General features: G+C 42.4%; 1 protein-coding gene across 1 annotated transcript in view; it reads left to right on the forward strand.

Annotated features, from left to right (window-relative positions):
* FGFR2 (fibroblast growth factor receptor 2) overlaps window positions 1–19,151 on the forward strand; it is an 87,546-nt gene that overhangs the window by 57,213 nt on the left and 11,182 nt on the right. The window contains exons 9-13 of the mRNA XM_080401495.1: window positions 1,934–2,130; window positions 11,516–11,667; window positions 15,087–15,208; window positions 15,841–15,951; window positions 16,707–16,897. Of these exons, the coding sequence (XP_080257621.1) occupies window positions 1,934–2,130; window positions 11,516–11,667; window positions 15,087–15,208; window positions 15,841–15,951; window positions 16,707–16,897 (773 nt within the window). The remainder of the gene's footprint in view (window positions 1–1,933; window positions 2,131–11,515; window positions 11,668–15,086; window positions 15,209–15,840; window positions 15,952–16,706; window positions 16,898–19,151) is intronic.

Here is a 19,151-nt window from a genome sequence, read left to right on the forward strand (position 1 = left end):
GTTAGAAATGCTAAGGAACAGCAGTTCCTTAACACTTCAGTGAGATAACTGAAAATCAGCACATTAATCATTGTAAACTTCTTCAAAAGGAGGAAATTCAAAGTTTCTTGTGAAGCTATGGGGCTAATTTGGCCACAGCCATGTACTGGTTCTTTAGACTACCAGAACGATTCAGTGTACTTAAATTCATTTTTACCTATCATGCAGATCTCTTATGGAAATCCTAATTTTAATGTCAATGGATTGTGTACAGAAGCAGTGCCTTCCATATCTTGGGAATCGGCTCTGTGCATCTTTAAATATTGCATGCTCTAAGAAAAACAAGTAGTCATTTGCTTTTACTGCAAAGCATGTCTTGCTATTCTGGGGTTGATGATGTTTCTGTCCTTAAAAGAAACAAACATCAATGTGCTTTATTGCCTGAAAATTGTTATCAGCTGTTAGAAGATGTAACTGTAGTTGGTTTTGACACTAGTCAAATTTTCTCATTTATAACTGTTGGCAGCTGCCTTAGGAGTTCCTTTGAAAAAACATGAACCACCTGAGGTTTGCTGGGTCATCTTGCGCTTACCATTTATTAATTGTTAATCCTAAGTTAAAGGTACAAAACCTGCATGTGCATATTGCTGAGGTTCATATTACGGGAGTGAAATGTTCCCACTTTCTGCAAATAATTTCTTACCCTTTATTAAAATTTATTGAACAAGGCAACTTTATTACATCTCACTCTTATGTGAACACCGAGCCTGCCTGGTCTGTCACCAAGCAGGCAAAGCAATACTTGTGTGGAGCTTGCTTCTGCTAGCAGTGTTTGCGTTTTGCAAGTGCTTGAACAGCATTTTTTTTTTTTTTTAAACTGATTTTCTTGAATGAGCTATTTTTATAAGCCTAGAGTGAGGCACAAGAAAATTTCAGCTGCAACATGCATTGCTTGTGGAGTGACCGCTGATTGCTGTGGAATGCTGTTTATCCGGGGGTTGAATCCCAGATAAGGGATTAGGGACAGTGTTTGCACATATAACTGTCTTGAAGATAATTTCAAAATGGTTTCAATCAGAGTAACAGCTATGTAGAAACCACTCCCCCTACAATCTAATCTCATAGACTAGTAACCACTGATGGGGTTACTTCAAATATGCAGTCCTCACAAAAGAGGACTCATTAATTAACATATCGTTAGCAATTCAGCTTTCGCTTACATTATGCTTTTTAATCTGACACGGGGCTCTTCAAAGGACCTCAGGGGGGTTAGACATCTGGCATGAACAACAACGAGTAAAGCAGCTAAGCAGCCCGGATCCTTGAAACACCCTTGAAACCCCTAACCTGGGTTTAGAAACGTGGTGGGAGACCTACTCATCCCGCCTTGCTGCTGCATTTTGAAATGCCAGTCAAAATTTTGGATAAACGCGCTATGCAGACTCAAGCCCAAATGTCTCTTTGTGAATTTAGACACTTTTCTTTTAGGTCAGTTAACTCCGTATTTTATCTTTAAATGTGTCTTTTTTTGGTTAAAAAGAGTTACCGTGCTTTTGAATTTTGACTTGAGTAACAAAATGAACCTGAGCCTAGTTTGAACACTTCAATTTTTTCTTATCCCCTAAATTTATTCTTGATCATGCACTATTTCAATGTATATGTATCTGCCTATCTAGGCAGGCACATGTATATGTCTATATATGTATCCATACATGTACAAGCTCACACTCAGTGGCAAACAGAGAATTCAAAGCAGCAGTCTAGAAAGAAGAGCAATTACTTTCAGATCAAAAGATGACCTAAACTTTCACAGTATTCTGTATGTCACCCAGTCACTACAAGAATTGCTGATATTTTACCATTTCAAGTTGTTCCAAGCGCTGTACCCAACGATGCTTGTACTGTGTGCTAACTCTGTGGCATGATTGTTCCCTCCTGAAAACTTCCAATCTAGCTCCTGAAAAAGAAAAAGAATACCCGACATCTCCTGACTACCTGGAAATAGCAATTTACTGCATAGGGGTCTTCTTAATTGCCTGCATGGTGCTGACGGTCATCCTGTGTCGCATGAAGAACACCACCAAGAAGCCTGATTTCAGCAGCCAGCCCGCTGTCCATAAGCTGACAAAGCGAATCCCTCTGCGCAGACAGGTAACAGAAAGTAGATAAAGAGTTTAAAAGACTTTTACCAAACAACTAAGCCAGCACATCCTTCCGATGAAAGCTATGGAAAAGGGAATAAATAAGCATTATACCAAATTGCAGTAGGGGTGGGATTTAATCTGGCACCTAAGAGACTGGCATGGGAAGAATGTACATCTTAACACATCAATGTGTGTCTCAAGGCAAGGGAATCAGGGCAGGGATGTTAAAGGAGAAATGTAAAAAAATGGAATGTGTTCTGTATTAGCAGTCTGTAGATGGAAAAAATGTATTTCAAGTATTTTGGGGCCTGATCCCATAGCTCATTGAAGTCAATGGAAAAATTTTTACTGACTTAATGGACTTTGGAACGGAATCCTATTTGATTGTGTATTTATGGTTTTTCTAAGGTGACTATTATTGTAGTAACTGGGTACCAGATACAGAGAGGTATTTTTCAGGAAGAATTTTGAAGACTGAGGGGAGGGAATTTCAGGGCCAAGCATCCAGAAACCGCCCCAAAATAGAAAAAAGACTGTAATAAAGTAAAAACAGGGGAGATACTGTATCAGATCTTGGACAGTTTGATTAAGATGCTGATACTTTTGAGTGAGGAACAAAAGCAAATGTCAAGTTTAAAATACACACAACAGCATCGCATGAAATTTATTTTACAATTGCTTGTGGCCGGCAGTGACAGTTTCTGGAGGGGGCGATACCAGGAGCAGCAAACCAATTGAATGAGTAACAGGACTTTGGCTTTGTCACAGGCCATCACTTGCCAAAACAGCCTCCGTTCCCACATACTATCCTCTCCTGAAAGACTTATTTCTTTTGAAGCTGGAGTTTAATCTGGTTTGACTTTCTTGCAGTAAGTTTTCAGGGTAGACCTCTGAACCCACCACATCCATCCTCACTCAGGTTTCAGCCCTGCCAGGTGGAGGGGTGTTGGCATCTGAGGCTGAGGTTCACCTTGTTGTTCAAAATGGGGACCATCTGCGGGGGTTGGATCCGGGCTGTGGTCAGGGGGGTTGCACCCGAGGCTTTAGTTTGGATCTGCCTGCACCGTGAATACGTTGTGCAGAATTTCTGCAGGTCGTTTTCACAGCCTGTCCAGAATATTATCGTTGTCAAAGTAATACACATACCTTAAAAATAGTTCTTCAGTGGGGTAAGTGTTTGAAACTTAGATGCACTATCAGAGTTAGGGTGGGGCTTGGTCTTGGGATTTTGAACAGTATTGCTTTTTTCTGAACCCATGGTTTCTGAATCTTCTTGGTTAAAAATACTACAAAGCAGTAATGCTTTAGCCATCTTCCTCTAAAGTGCAGTATTTTACAAAATCTTGAGGTGGGGATATGAAGTTTGTCCAACCTGAAAAATATTGGATTTGTTTTTTGAGCAAAAATGGTAGTTCTTATTTTTTCAGTCTTTCTTTGCCTTTTTTTTTTTTTTCCCCTTTTTTCTTTTAACTATGATCTTACTCATTTGCTTGGAAGTCACTGGGAAGAAGAGGGACTTTTGACTCTGAATGTATCAGAGTGATGAGAAGCCCTCAGTTCCATTCACACTTCTCTATAGCTAAAAATCTGTGTAGCTTTCTGGACAAAGAAGGCTTTTCAAATGTTGCATGCTTAACCAGAGACACATATCAGCTGGTTAGATAAAAGACATTTATTAGATTTCTGCCTAAATATAAAAGCATCATAATGACTCAGAGATAAGCTGACGGCGTAAAAAATACCTAGGGTTTGGTGTGAGCTCAGTTGTGTCAGTTGGAAATGGTTCCTCAGGGGGAGAGTATTATTTCATTGCGTGTGACAGCAGTGCCAACCGCTGCCCTCAGTTTAGTTAGTTATCATTTAATGATGCAATATGGACCTTCTCCAAAGCTATTGTTTTCACAGAGGAAAAAGAATCTGTCTTACAACATGCTTGTCAGATAGGGTTTTATTGGTTTATTCTGGTTTTCTATATTTTCTTAGCCAAAGCAGCATTTTTCTTTTAAAAGCAGGAATAATTTTTCTGAAAAACAATACATGTTTGAAAGTGCGAATCCTATTTCAACCCCTAAGCAAAAATTCCACTAATCTCAATTCTCCCAAGTACTTTTTGTTAACAGGAGTTTCTCATTGAAGGGCTCTCTCTGCTTTTGTGCCTTCACAGAGGAAAATACAACTACTATAAGCATTATAAGAAATACGTATTTCTGTGTTGATGGTTTCACTGGTCATTTCACTAATTGCGTGTATTAGCTTGCAGAGGCAGGATGAGACAAGTCAGTCCCTAAAGACTTGCTCGTCAACAGTGAAGATTCTGTAATTTTTCACTTAGCACCTCCTTGGTCTCTAAAGCTGGAGCAGTTATTTAGTTTCTGCATCTTTTAAAGCTGGTTTTAGATTTCAGAATTGTTTTCATGAATCAAGAATTAAAAAATAATCTAGGGGGTGTTTTATTTAACGGGTATGTGTTTCTGGATTATTCAGCTCTGTTTGGTTTATTGTGCCACCAGGCTTACTTTTTTGTTTCAGTTTATTTGTATTTCAGAGGATTGTATTTAAAGCCTGGTGGGTTTTTGTTTTTGTTTTTTTCACTAAACCTGTATTTATCTATTGATTACAGAAGGTTCTCACTTGCCTTTGTGGAACGTGGCCGAGTTGCTGAGGGGATGGTGAGAGCAAGCAGGGGAGATGCTCATGGCAGGTAGACTGTGTGAGCTGGGCAGAGATTTGGGGCTGGGTGATGGGATTTGTTGGAATTCCAGAGAAATGAGGCCATAGATCAGAGACTTCTTGATATTGTTTTCAAAGCTCTCTGCTGCTGGGTCAAGCTCCCTAGGGATCTGGATATGAAAATAATCCTGGTTCCCAAAGAGGCGTTTGCACGACTGTGATGCCATCTTGTCTAAGCGGGATAAGAGTCTTGCTGAGTAACATATGGTTTGGTTTGCAGGCCTGGATTGTCGTAAACTATTTAGTCTGAGCTACTACAGGATTTTATCATTCCCCACGTGCAGGCATTTTTTTCCTGCCAAAGTGCAGTTCTTTTCGCATTCATAGGAAGGGTCAGGATGAAGTCAGGAATTATCAGTTCCCTCCCCCTACAGTCCGCAGCCTCACTAGGATCTGGTACTTGGTTTTCAGAATAGAAACTGCTTACAGGGAAATCCCCGAGCAGTTGTTGTTCTTTATATAAAAGCAGAGAGGTGCAGTGCTCTGCTGGTGTTAGCCGTGTTCTGTGTAGAAGTACCAGCTTGGGAGGGAGGGGGAAGAAGTATCTGTAGGACTGAACATCACAAACTGTTTTGAAGTATGGGCTTTAGGTGACAGGTTCACTGAGCCAAAAGGTAAAAGGTAGCCTTCAACAGGATATACATCTCCTTTGTAGAACTTACTTTCCTTTTAACAAATAAATTATAATGAAACAGGCAAAAAGACAGTCCCATCTTTTGTGACTTGCCCAGTCAAAGTCAAGTACTAGTGTTTGTCATCACTAGAGCGTTTCATCAGTGCCATCACAGTTAATCTGTCAAGTTGGGACCCCTTCAGCTTGGGCGTGTATATGTGTCTCAAATAGGGAGGAGTGATTTCTCATGCTTAACTTTTTAAATGGACTCGCATTAATTTATACTTACTGTGGTTTTGGAGGCTAACTCTTCATAACAACATAACGTGTGCATTTGTGATGAACAAAGACTGATTGGTTTAAAGTAAGACTTAAGCTCACCCAGCAAAATAGCTAGTTCAAAATGATGTTGGCAGCTGGAACGTGAGAAAAAGCCAAGTGATCTGGTACAAGTAAAGTAACATAGTATTTCACGTAGTATTGAGCTGTAAAGATATCATTCATTTTAAGGAATAGACTCTGAAATACAAAGATTAATACACAGCTGTCAGTAGGATATGTTGCAAGGAGTTTACCTTAATACCTACTTTAGTTTCTTGCTTTATCCTTGGATTTCTCTAGATGGAGACCATTGACTTGCCTAGTAGTACTCGTTTGTTATTTTGTTCTTGTAGAAGAGTTTCAGAAGGAGTGCTTTTCAAGAAGCGGTGGAGCGTGTTTTAAATGTCAGTATTTAAAATTAGGAATCCTCAGTTTCGTGTAGTGCATTTAACCTTATATTTTCATAGATCCAGTCACTCAGATGGACTGTTTTTATCAACAGTAATAACGTTACTTACTGATTATATTTATATACATATATGACTTCGAATTAACTTTTACAGCAGAGCCTTCAGAAAGACTGACAATTATAGGAAATCACTGCATGGCTGCTAAAATCTCACAGCATGAGTGCCAGAACTGACAGATCTAGGCTTCGGGACATGGTATAAATCATCAGTGGAGGAAAACACCCTTCATAATCAATTACAGACAATTACACACTGCTCTGCAGCTGATTTCGCCACATGGCATGTAAAGATTCCAGCAAAGATTTGTTTGTTTTAAATGCTCCGCTGCTTAGAAATGCTTGTAAAGCATTATCTTAGAGCTGATTAAATACAGTGTGCTGGCCAAAGGAAAAATATGTTTTTAAAGTAGGGATATAATCATGCATTGGCGCATGACATTTGGACACGGTGGGCTTTTCTCCTTCTAAAGTGCAGATACGGAGCTAAAGATCTGTCTGACACTGGTACTTTTTCTTTTTTTCTGGCATCCTAAATGCAGAAATGAAGCACACAAAGAATATTTTCTGGTGGAGATCTACCTTCCCGTTCAGGTTAACATATACCACAATAGTCCATTTGGTGTTCTGCTCAAGTCAAGCCAACTTCTGCCTTCCTTGCTTTAATTAAGCACTCAAAATGCCACCTTAGTGTAGTGTTATCACTTAAAACAGATGTTGCTAACACATGAGGAGACCCTGAAGATGTTTAATTCACCTGCATCAGGTGGCTGTCCTTATTGCTCTGCCCTGGCTGTGCTTTGTTTCTTTACCTGTGAGAAGCAGACGTTGGTGAGCTGGGTGGTTGCCCAAGAAGTTAGTAGTTAATGCATTTTGACTAGCTGTCCAGCTGCTGCTGCTTGGCACCTGGTAGACCCAAAAGTGGCCCTGGCATCTGTATATTGGCCATGTACAATTACAAACTTGCTGCAAAAGCTGCGTATGGCTTCTGTTATGCCCGAGTCCTATGTACCTTGACTCTTTGCATGACTTAGAGCAAAAAGAGCATCCGTGTACTTGAAAGCAGCTCCACACGCTGAAATGTGGGGCTCATGGCAGGAGTGTCGTCACTAGTTCTTGAACCTGCATGGTAAGGGGTTGGAGAGCAGTGCTGCAAGTAGCAAGCTGCAAAAAGGCTTTCTATATGCTGTTCCTTAAATGTATACGTGTAGATTAAAGTTGACCATGTCTACTGACCTTGGAGTTGGTAGGCTTTTCCTCATTGTTTTACAGTGCACTCTAAGGCAATGAAAAAAGGTGCTTTAGGGATGAGTTCAGAGGTTAATTCTTTACTATTGGAGAAAAGGTGAAAGGCCATTTTCACATAGAAAATCTCCTCCAACTGCAGGCCAGCCTGGGTTGGCTTCATCTTTTCTGGAGCAGATTTTTATAGCCCTTGAGCTCCTGTAACTCCTTGTATTGCTCCAGTTAATCAATCAGAAGAATATTCCCTGGGAGCACAGTCCATTTTTCATCTCCCAGACAGTGAGTAGTTTCTCTGGATTTTTCATCATTCCTGTCCATGATACTGCACTTTGGTTACCTACAGCATCTCTGGCCAATCATCCAGTTATTGTGTGAAGTAAACATGCAGTAGTGTTAAAAGGGAAACTGGCAGAGTCTTTCGTCTGTGGGTTTTTTTGTTTTTTTTCTGTACATTATTATTATTTAACTTCTGTGTTTGAAATGCATCACCAGAGCATTTCAGTTTATTGTTAAGTTTACATTTATAGGTTTCAACCACGCTGAGACTGCTGAATTGGGAGTATAAGAGTTAGTGAAAAGATGAAACTCTGGCAGAGATCTGAACAGTGTTTAATACAAATATTGTATTCATGAAAAAAGGACCCCAAAACATTCTGGATCATTTCTGATACGTAAGGGATACCATCTAAATTTTGCAGCTTCAACTTCCATGCCTTCCTGATGTCACATGAAAACAATGGCTATACTGACAAAGAAAGGCAAGAATGGAAAGGCAATGTAATAAATAAATAATTACATAAGAACTGAGATTTGAAAAAAGATCTTGGTAGAATGGCTGGAAAAAATAGTGGGTGACTTTTGGAAATATGGAAGAAGTAGTCATAGAGTATTAGTAGGTTTGAGGTAAGAGATTAAACGATGGAAACCAGAAATAACAGAAAAATGAAATTCAGTGGAAGTAGTGGGGACAGAGGAGATGCCACACTGTTTGTGGAGATTTATGTACTTCTTAGTGCTAAGCTGGTTCATTTCTTGAAGCATCATTTTTAAGCCATGATGAAAATGAGGAAAAGTAAACAAAAGTCTAATTCCAGCCCTGGTTCTCATGCTGGGTTGCCATGCAGCTCCAGCAGGTGTGTTCCCCTCTGTAGATTGGGCATGGCAGCATCTCTAGGATTCTGTTCAGTATTCACTTACTGATTTATTTGGAGCTACCTGATCAGCATTAGTAATTTTCTGTGTGTATCCCAAATTGTCACCATATTTATTATCCTGGAGAATCTGCCAGGTACTTAATTTGCTGAAAGTAAATATTAACATCAGTGATGGTGGGATGAATGAGGGGGAAAGTGGTCCACCTTACTTTTCTGAATGGTAGCCTTATTTGTGCAGTTATACTTTCTTGTTCAATAGACGCCACATCTTGCATGCAGAAGCTGGAGCTTCTGATATCAGTAAGGGTCTGTCAGCTGCAAAACTGGTTACTAAGTTTAATTTTTTGATAGCAATCCTTAACACTTCCTTATAAAACCTCTTTACAGTCTTAATCTCTGGTCTTAGAAAAATATGTCAAGAAGCCAAACCCATTTGGTGAGGTGGGTTTGAGGATGTCTACCTACAAAAAGACCTCTCAAACAAAACGGCTGGTCAGAGTTGTGATGAGAAATTTGTTTGAGAGCCTTAGCCTTGTCTTGTCAAAACACATTGTGTAAGAGTGTGACTTGCAAAAGCCTTTCAGCCCCATTCCGAGGAGCTTGAATAATTCTGTGGCTGAGACACTGTAATTGTTAATTGGACTTAATGTAAGGGAGCATTATGCTGGATGTATCAGGTGTCACAGAGACAAGAGGATTTTGTGTTCATATCACTATGTGTCACTGCTTTGCACTTTAATGCTATTAGGATCTGTTTGCTTGTAATTGCTTTTTTTATCTAGTTATAAGACCTGTGGAAGAAAATTGTAGCCTGGTGAGATTTTGCATAAGCAAACCGGGTGTCAAAGTTGACTCCAGGTGATGAGGGTAAAGGTTGGGAGGTTGTTACTCTGATGCTCTAGGCTTCCAGCTTGGGCAGCAATGCTGGCTGAGAAGCACCTCCTGCCGCCTGATGTGAGGATGGGTACCAGCGACAGCATTGTGAAACAACCTTCATCCCACCTTGGCCACCAGATTTGAACTTGGCCAAGACTGTCAGTGGCCTGAAGAGAGAAGGAGGATACACACTTAAAGGAGTGGAAGACTGGCAATACAAGCATTTTTGTTTTGTGTTCATATTCACTTGAAGCTCAGAGGTCAGCAGACAGCAGGCTGCTGCTTGCAGGTTTGAGGAAAGAGCCTTACAGAAGACGCACCATTCACACCAAAGCATGGTGTGACATGTTACATGGACGTAATAGCTACCTCCTTTTTCAAAGCAGTTATCATTAAATACCTTTGGCGCTCTAAGGAAAATGTTGCTGAGGCTGGTGAGAAATCCATACTCCAAAGTGGATTACATTTCAAAGTGTTGGACACTAAATTATTTTTAGGAGCTCTTCTCCACATTGCCTGTGGAGTCTTTAATTAAAAATGTAGTTAACTGAAAACTTCAGTATCCCCAAATTATTGTCAGAGCTTTCTGATGCTTTCAGTATTGAATGCTTAGAAAATGTAGAACCATAGAATCCATAGAGTCATTTAGGTTGGAAAAGACCTTTAAGATCATCAAGTCCAACCATTAATCCAATATGCAGAGTCTACTGCTAAACCATGTCCCCAAATGCCACACCTACACACCTTTTAGACACCTCAAGGGCTGGTGACCCCACCAGCTCCCTGGGCAGCCTGTGCCAGGGCTTGCCCACCCTTTTGGTGAAGAAGAACTTTCCCTGGCACCCAACCTAACCCTCCCCTGGCGCAACTCAAGGCCGTTCCCTCTTGTCCTGTGGCTGGTTCCCTGGGAGCAGAGACCGACCCCCCCTGCCCACAGCCCCTGCCAGGGAGCTGAGAGCGATCAGGGCCCCCCGAGCCCCCTTTTCTGCAGGCTGAGCCCCCCCAGCTCCCCCAGCCGCTGCCCACCAGCCCTGTGCCCCAGCCCCCTCCCCAGCCCCCTGCCCGGCTCTGGACACGCTGCGGCCCCTCAGGGTCTGTCTGGGAGTGAGGGGCCCAGAGCTGAGCCCGGCTTCGAGGGGCGGCCTGGCCAGTGCCCAGCGCAGGGGGACGGGCGCTGCCCTGGCCCTGCTGGCCACGCTGCTTCGGCTACCAGCCAGGGTGCTGCTGGCCTTCTCGGCCCCCTGGGCACACGGGGGGCTCATGCCCAGCCGCTGCTGCCCAGCCCCCCAGCCCCTTTCCCGCCGGGCAGCTCCCAGCCCCTGCCCCAGCCCGCGGCTGCCGGGGGCGGCTGTGCCCCACGGGCAGGGCCGAGTGTGAGAGGGCCCAACATTTCCTACACAGTAACACGCATTTAACCTTGATAATTGTCACTGCTGAAAAATATGGAAGCCTTTGCAAAAATACCATTTTTCAATTACAAGTTCAAAATTTCAGTTTAATAGTAACACCAAAAAATAGTAAATTGCGTGCTGATTTGGGAGGAGAAATGGTGACACGGACGACTATGAATGAGTGGAAGAGGAGAACTTATTGGTAACCCCTGCTCATGGTATAAGCTGCCCACCTGGGTATCTGAGGGTAATGATGTAAATACTCTCAGCTGATTAAAAAAATATTAATTTGGTAACTGAAAAGAGGGAGAAGTTTATTTAATTTATTTTCAGAGTGAATGTATTTAAAGGTTACATGTTTTCTGACATATGGGACAGACTAACAGCCCTGGCAGCCGTTCGAGTGAGCAGTGTGCTTACAAGGGAGGGTGAATGTGTGAGAACAGGGGACTAGAAACAAGGCTGTAGGTTCAGCCACTTTCTAATACCACCGTTCTGAGCTGGCTTGGTTATCAGGTACTGCTGTTTTTCAGATACTGGGTCAAGGTTACATCTCCACCTTTTTTTTCTTTTTGCATCTTGTATTGTAACAACAGGTGTCGGCTGACTCGAGCTCCTCCATGAACTCCAACACTCCTCTGGTGAGGATAACTACTCGCCTCTCCTCTACGGCTGATGCCCCCATGCTGGCAGGAGTCTCGGAATACGAATTGCCAGAAGACCCAAAATGGGAGTTTCCAAGAGATAAGTACGTAACCTCTTTCCCTTAACGCTACCCACGCACATCCGAACAACATGACACAGTATGGCAGGAAGCATCCTTCCTAACGCCTCCCAGGCTTTCTTTAGTTAAAAAGAAACCGCAGTTACCTGAACCTCCTCTGAAGATCAAGATGCAGTTCAATGATCTGAAATCAGTTGGCTTTAAAAGAAACTAAATTTTCTCTGCCAGTCATTCTGATTTTCTTTCCAGATTTCTTGTAGGTTTTCAGATACTTCGCTGAAATGTAACACCTCTGTTAAGAAAAGATTGAATCTGAAGTGTTATTTCAAAACATAAGTGATCTAGACCAGGAGAGATATCCACATACAAGCACTGTTGATGCGCAGTCGTGATTTCCCCAAGCAATACCTCTGTAAATTAAGCCATGTTTCTTAGTTGATTGGTTAGTATTTATAAATAGGTAATACAGCATCATGTAGGAGGTAGAGAAAGTCTAGAATATGGTATTAGACAATCTTTTCTTTCTGTCGGGACTCTGGGTAGGATTTTGTGTTGGTTTTCTATTAGCCTATATTAGTGGTGGTGGTGATTTTTGATTTAGGGGACATTTGCATATCGTGTGCATATATGTAGATCTTCAGTGGCTTAAAAGTATTAGGTTTCAAGCAGAGCATACTGAATTTTGCTATATGCAAATTCATTTGGCTACATAGTATTTTCTTCAAAGTCTGTTGACTAACATGCAAAATGAACTTCTGAATAATCTAATTACAGCTGTAACCATATGAATATAAAAAAGACAAGTTAAAGAGATGTAATATTAACACAGGTAGGACTGTGATTATGTATTAAAATTAGTAGTAACTTTAAGAAGTCTTTAGGTGCCTTTGAGAAAATAACACCTTTTATCATGAACAGTTCTCTTTGAAAGTTCAGGGTTGTAACTTTTGGATAGAAGAGCTGTAATTTTGAACCTTCTGACAACTGTTCTGGAAATTATTTTAATGATGTAGCTGAAAACTAGTGCAAAATGCTGTAATTGCCACCTGCAATATTCTAGTCAACAGTGGGGGCCTGTATATGTACTTCTGTCAGCCCATACCCTGGGGGGATACACTAAATGCGGAAAATTTTAGAGTGCTAAACATTTCAAACCAGCGTTCAGCACAAATGTAGGTGGAACAGATTTTCAATGAAAGGAGGCTATTTAGAGGCAGTTTATTAGGTTGGGGGGCAGGAGGCACACAATGAAGGGTTTGTTACTTTAGTCCTAGCAGGGCAATAGCACATAAATTAACCAGTTTCTAATGCAAATGTTTGTTCTCTGCCAAGATCCTAAATTCAATTTTAGTTCTGGAGAATATGCAGGATGACCTCAGCATAGCATCGCTTCCCTTCAGTCTTTGCACCTTTTTAAACTTGCATGTGCTTTAGAAACCAATCCAAAACAGCTTGAGGAGTCCTCACTGAGGCAAAGACCGCATTTGACAAGGAGTCTGCGGGCTGCCCTCAGGAGGAACCACTTCTCGCTTCTGTCTTGTGCCTGAGCAGATAAGCAGGGATTTCAAACCACTTAGCCCTGGTCTAACACTTTTGTCAATGGTATGATGACCTGTCCCTCTATTTCATGGGGGAAGATAGAAGTCTGTGCTTTTAAGAACGAGTCCCTGTGTAGGTGATACCTGTGAATCCTGCTTTTGACCACGGGAAGCGAAGACCTTAAGAATTCTGTTATGAGAATGCTCATGCAATTCTGTCCCCTACGCTGGATAACATTAGCAGCATCAAACTCGCTGAGCACCCTCTCTGATTTCTGCCATGGCGCTGCTTCTGGGTGTTAGATGATATTCTTGGAGTAAAGCAGCCCAGATCTGGCCCGTAAGCACTTAGACTGGAACCAAAAAGATTTTGCCCCAAGGCTTTGAAGTTTCTTTTTTATTTTTTCCTTTTATCCTCATAAAATTGAGATTAGTGTCTCTTGTGTCTGTTGCAGCTGAGCAGCATTTGCAACCAGGTATATGCTCCACAAAATGCATTTTTGCATAGACCACTTAATGACTGCTCCTTTTAAAAGGTTTCTTACATTGACATTGTGGTTATAACCAAGTTTCAGTTTCCCCCCAGTCTCTGCTTCCTGCTCTCTGAGCAGGGCCGGGGTGCTGCAGATGGGAGGCATCTTCTGTTACCCTCCTACATGCCACTTGTGGCAGCAAGGAGCCTGCAGCCAAGAAACAGCCTCTGTGCTAGACCCAGCTGTGGGTAAATAAAGCATCCCGTCTCGCCCCTTAAAGGATCAAAGCGCTGGGGGGATGCACGGGGCTGTCAGAAGAGCGATCTTGCTGTGGGTTGAGAGACCGTGGAGGAGACAGCTTGTAGAGGATGCTCAGATCTGCCAAGTGCTTTGTCCCATGGAGGTGCTGCCTTTGTGGCACTGCTTGTGCGGCCGGGCAGGCAGAGCATCGCCCCTGTGTGCCCAGCACTGCGACTGGCAGCAGGAGAGCAGAGCTGGTGGCTGCAGCGGCTCCTGGCAGCTCTTGGAGCATCGCGGGTGCCTTTACCGGGGCTCTCGCTGTGGTAACCCTTCCCAAGCTTTTGCTGTGTGCTGGTTGCCGGCTTCTTTTTCCTTCTCTTTCTCCCCTTCGTCCTCCCTCCTCTTTCCTGCAAGAGGGCGGCTGTCTGGCCACCTCGAAAGAGAAATGGGTGTGATAATTACCCACAGCTGCACCCAAACATGGTGTCTACTGACTTGCTGTCTCTGTCCTACCTAATCCCTTCAGTGTAATAGATCGTTAGGCATATGTTCATGGCCTGCATCCCCAACCAGAAAGCAAGAACATGAATTTTGAGCTAAAATTAACCTGCCCGAGAGCATGTTTGATTTTCCTTTCTGTTTGCACTGTGCCATTGTATCACAGGAGTTCATAATATTTAAAACATCTCCCTCCTCTTAATACCACCCTTTACCCCACAACTCATCAGCTGCCTGAAAGTGACCACATGGCAACACACACAAAGAAACTTTTCTTTCATCTCCTTGCAGTCGATGTGAAAAAGATGACGACCAGCCGCGTTCGAATGACAGGAAAAGCTTGCATGTTGCTGGCTGCTCCTGAATTTCAGCCACGGTCTGATGCTTTTTGAAAGCTCTGCCCCTCCATGCTGTGTCTCCCCACTAGCCATCAAGTACAGCCTCTTATTACAAGGAGAGCCAGAACTTAAAAGCTGGGTTTAGCAACTGATCTGCCCTATGCTATACCATCCCTAAGAAAACACACTGCAGTGCGCGTGAAAACCGATGCACACCCAGGGTCTCATTAGTTCCATATGATAAATGCTTCATGCTACAGCAAGTTGTTGAAAGCTTTTTATATTTAGCCCTGGAATTTCACTGGCTGCATCCCTTCACCAGATGCTGTGTGTTAATCTCCTGTTTACACCTCTAGGCTGACGCTGGGTAAACCCCTGGGAGAAGGTTGCTTTGGGCAAGTCGTCATGGCCGAAGCGGTGGGGATTGACAAAGACAGGCCAAAAGAAGCAGTAACTGTGGCAGTGAAGATGTTGAAAGGTAAGAAAACTGGGTGCTTAGGGATCAGAATGGGTGATATGGGAGTTCTCATCCACGAGGTTTCTTTTGTGGCATCTGAACTCTGTCATCGTAGGGGGGGGTCAAAGAGCACATAGCTGACCTCAGCCTTCAGCAGTTTGGGGTGTAAATCTGCGCCCTTGACAGCCTGTTTATCTTGAGCAGTGAGTATTTAGGAGCCAGGAGATGTATTAGCATCGTGTGGGTCTCTCTGCTTTTAGTTTAGCTCGTGTCAGAGGCTGTCCGTGTGTAGATCCTAGGCCAATCAGTCCGGGTAGTTGGTGCTTATTTATTTTGAATTTAATTGTAAAGTTTGTTTGCAGGAAAGGCGTACTTACTGGAGGTTTGATAGCTAAGGATAGTATTTCTATGTCTGATATTACTGTGTTGCCTCTTAACATAAAACGCTGGAGAACCGGTCAGTCCATTCGATAAGTTGAGACTTTTTTTTGTTAGGACATAACTTATGACTTTGTATAATGTACAGTGTATGCTGGAAAACGAATCCCATATTCTGCATTTTGAAGCACATGTGTTTTACACCAACTGGTGAGCCTTAGTGAAGTTCAGGCTGGCACGCTAGAAAATATGAACTGAACCTGTGTCTTGTACAGATGATGCTACAGAGAAAGATCTGTCTGACCTGGTGTCAGAGATGGAGATGATGAAGATGATTGGGAAGCATAAAAATATCATCAATCTCCTTGGAGCCTGTACCCAGGATGGTGAGTAGAGAAAAGAAAGTAAACCAGGACTTGCCAAACGGGTATGCAAAAGTCTCATTAATCATAGTTTTTTCAAGAGTTTTTAAGGAAGCAGTCATGGCGTGATGGGATTTTTAGATATTTCCCTAGCTTAGCAGCAATATTTTAACTTCTGTCTCTTGTTATACTTGCAGCTTTACCATAAGAAAGTGTACTATATCATATAAAAACTCTCTAATCCCTTGTTGTAGGAGGAAGAGCAACCAGAGCCTGTTGTTCCAAATTGTCAGTCTGCTTCAGTGGAATTTGTATCCCATGAATCTGAAATGAGCACTTTTACTCTCTGAAGACCACAGTGGTGGTGTTAAAAGCTAATGATGTCAAATAAAGTGATGCGGAGTGGCATAAAACTCCGGAAATCAAAAACATGTTAAGAAGCACTCTGTCCTTGGTTGATATCTCATGGCATTTTTTGATTGAAAATGCTTGCTTTTCAGGATGGGGGCGGGGGGTGTCTGGAAGGAATAGGCGCTGGGTCAGGGTTTAGGTGCTTTCAGCCACTAATTGTAGCTCTGCCACTGTCCTGCTACGGAGCTTTGGGCCAGTCACTTCACCAGGTCCGGACTTCCTTTTCTTTCAAGTTGTGCTCACTGATTTCACAGTTAAACATTTACTGATTCGGTTCGTTTATTATAGAACTTTAAAAGCTTCGTTACATAAAAACATGTTACTCTTCGACCTTACTCCAGTTTTCACATGGTTCTGTTTACCCAAAGGTCCGTTGTACGTGATAGTAGAATACGCTTCCAAAGGAAACCTGCGCGAGTACCTGCGAGCACGCCGCCCCCCGGGGATGGAGTATTCATTTGATATTAACAGGGTACCAGAAGAGCAGATGACATTCAAGGACTTAGTGTCCTGCACGTACCAGTTGGCAAGAGGCATGGAGTACCTGGCTTCACAAAAAGTAGGTAGAACTTGGAAAATACCACGCAAAGCGTGTCGTGCATATTTGTTCCGGTGCCTTTTTAGTTTAGTTTTGTTCTCATATTGTTTACATTCAGGAATTTGCTGGGAGAAGGACCTTTCTCAAACAAGTTGCATAATCCATACTCTTGGACATCAGTGGGAAAATTCATACTCTTGAAGTTTTCAATCTCAGTTTCACAATATTGCTAAAACGAGGCCCAGAGTGGATCATTTAAAGTAAATATTGCTACATATCTGCAGTTTGAATTCATAAGCACAGGTGGTGACTTGATTACACAAGTCACATTACCCATGAGACAGCAGGCACCATTTGCCTTCTGTTTCCAGTCAAATCAACCAAAGCAGTTCACAGAGTGATGTGAAATAAATTAATTCAGTTACTGAAAGGATTTACAGAATGATGCCAGGCAGAGTTGGGAGGACCACAAGATGCCAGGGCAAAAATTGTGAACAGAAGAGGCAGAAATAAATGGAGTGAATTAGTCCCTTAAGTTATGCGCTTTACTTAAAACTGGTGTTTGTTAGGAGAGCAAACTTGTTGAAAGAATTTATTTATCCTGTCATCTCCCTGGACACCTATTTCTTCAAAGATATTTTTTTTTAACCTGTAATTTGATTAAATTATACTTATGAAACCTTAAATAGCCCTGCATAATTAACTTTGTAAACATACTGGGGCTTGGTGGACAAGCAATCATGAATATCCTGGGTGGTGTTTGGACCCAATGACTAAACCAAAGCACTAGATATTGATGATATGTACTTCCTGCAAGGTGTGGAGTGGTTACTGGGATTTATACCAGTTTCCAGTTGTGTCTACACCCAAGTATGGAGCTGTTTTGAACTGAAGACCAGACCTGAGTGTAAACCTCCATTGTTGCTGCTTGGAGTCATGACTTTTTTAATTGCTTTTCTGCACTTGTAGATGTGGGGGAGGAGGGGGAATCTAGATCTAATTTTTTTTTTATTCATTTGTTTTGAAACAGTAATTCATAGTATAGTAGTAGGGTAGACAGAGTGACATGCATGACACCCAGGGAAAAACCTTCTAATGGAGTAAGCACGAGTATTGTATTAGGCAAAGCACCTTAGGATATCTCTTTCTAAGATTAATGAAACATTTGCCTGGCAATGAGCCATGTCCCAAGAAAATAGAACTGTTGTAAAAGGAAAAAAAAGAAATCTTTTGATTGGCAAATCTTGAGAACAAGCGTCCGCCTGAGAAGCTCTGAAGTGCTGTTGTAGGACACTGCCAAGAAGGTGTGCGCTCGCACAGATGCACACGTCAGAACCATTTCATGCTTGCTGCAGCTCCTTTGCAGAAACACTTGATCAGCACTGCGCAGGGCTTGACAGTATGTGAGGCATTGCACAAGGCACAGGAAAAACAAAGGCAGCACATAGTAAAACTGTGCATTCCGGTTCTTCAGATATCCCACCATTTCTGTTTGTATTTCACTAGTTCTCTTCCCCTTAGGGATCCATTTACTAGGCTGGAATAATAAGAGAGCTGGTCTTCTCACGGTATTTTCATCATTCAGGAACTGTGAGGAGGCCGGTGTTCTTGTTATTTCAATCCAATAAATGGCTCACTGAGACTTCAAAAAAGCAACAAATAATAATATGTAAAGATAACATTTGGGTGCCTACTTTTTGCCTTACAAGCAATCGTACGCAGAAACAACATCCCGTTTCTAAAGTTGGGTGGATGCTTTTTAAAATTCTCTTGACGTGTTCTCTCCAACCTTCCAGTACTGTGCAAGAACCACAGGGGAGCTCCAGGTACAGACACTGGTGCGGACTGTTGCAAAGAGACAGCAAATCATGAGGGCCAGAGGGTCAGCTATGAAACCTGTCAGATATGGAGATCAATAGTGGCACCATTCTGAAGAGTCTCAGTTACAAAAAGCAGGGTATGAAAAAGCAGGAATATACTGACAGAAGATGCCAGGGTTTGAATCACTTGGTGTATATTCACCCGGAGGTGTTACATGCCATTTGAGATGCTCTGTGGTAGCCCCAGCTGGCTGTTCTGGAAAGGCATGAGTCTGCTGTACATCCTTGTGTCATCGCTGGTAGTCTCATCAAGATACCTGAGCTATCCTAGCGTATCTCAGGTGACATTACGAACTTGTACTAGGGTGTTTGAATGGAGTTCCCAGTGTCTCAGAGGCAGTTCTCCTCCTAGGGTTTGAGAATGGGGACAGGAACAACGACAACTATGTTGTTTC

Source organism: Falco punctatus (assembly GCF_963210335.1).
Source record: "Falco punctatus genome assembly, chromosome: 9".
In the NCBI taxonomy this organism is placed as follows: Eukaryota; Metazoa; Chordata; class Aves; order Falconiformes; family Falconidae; genus Falco; species Falco punctatus.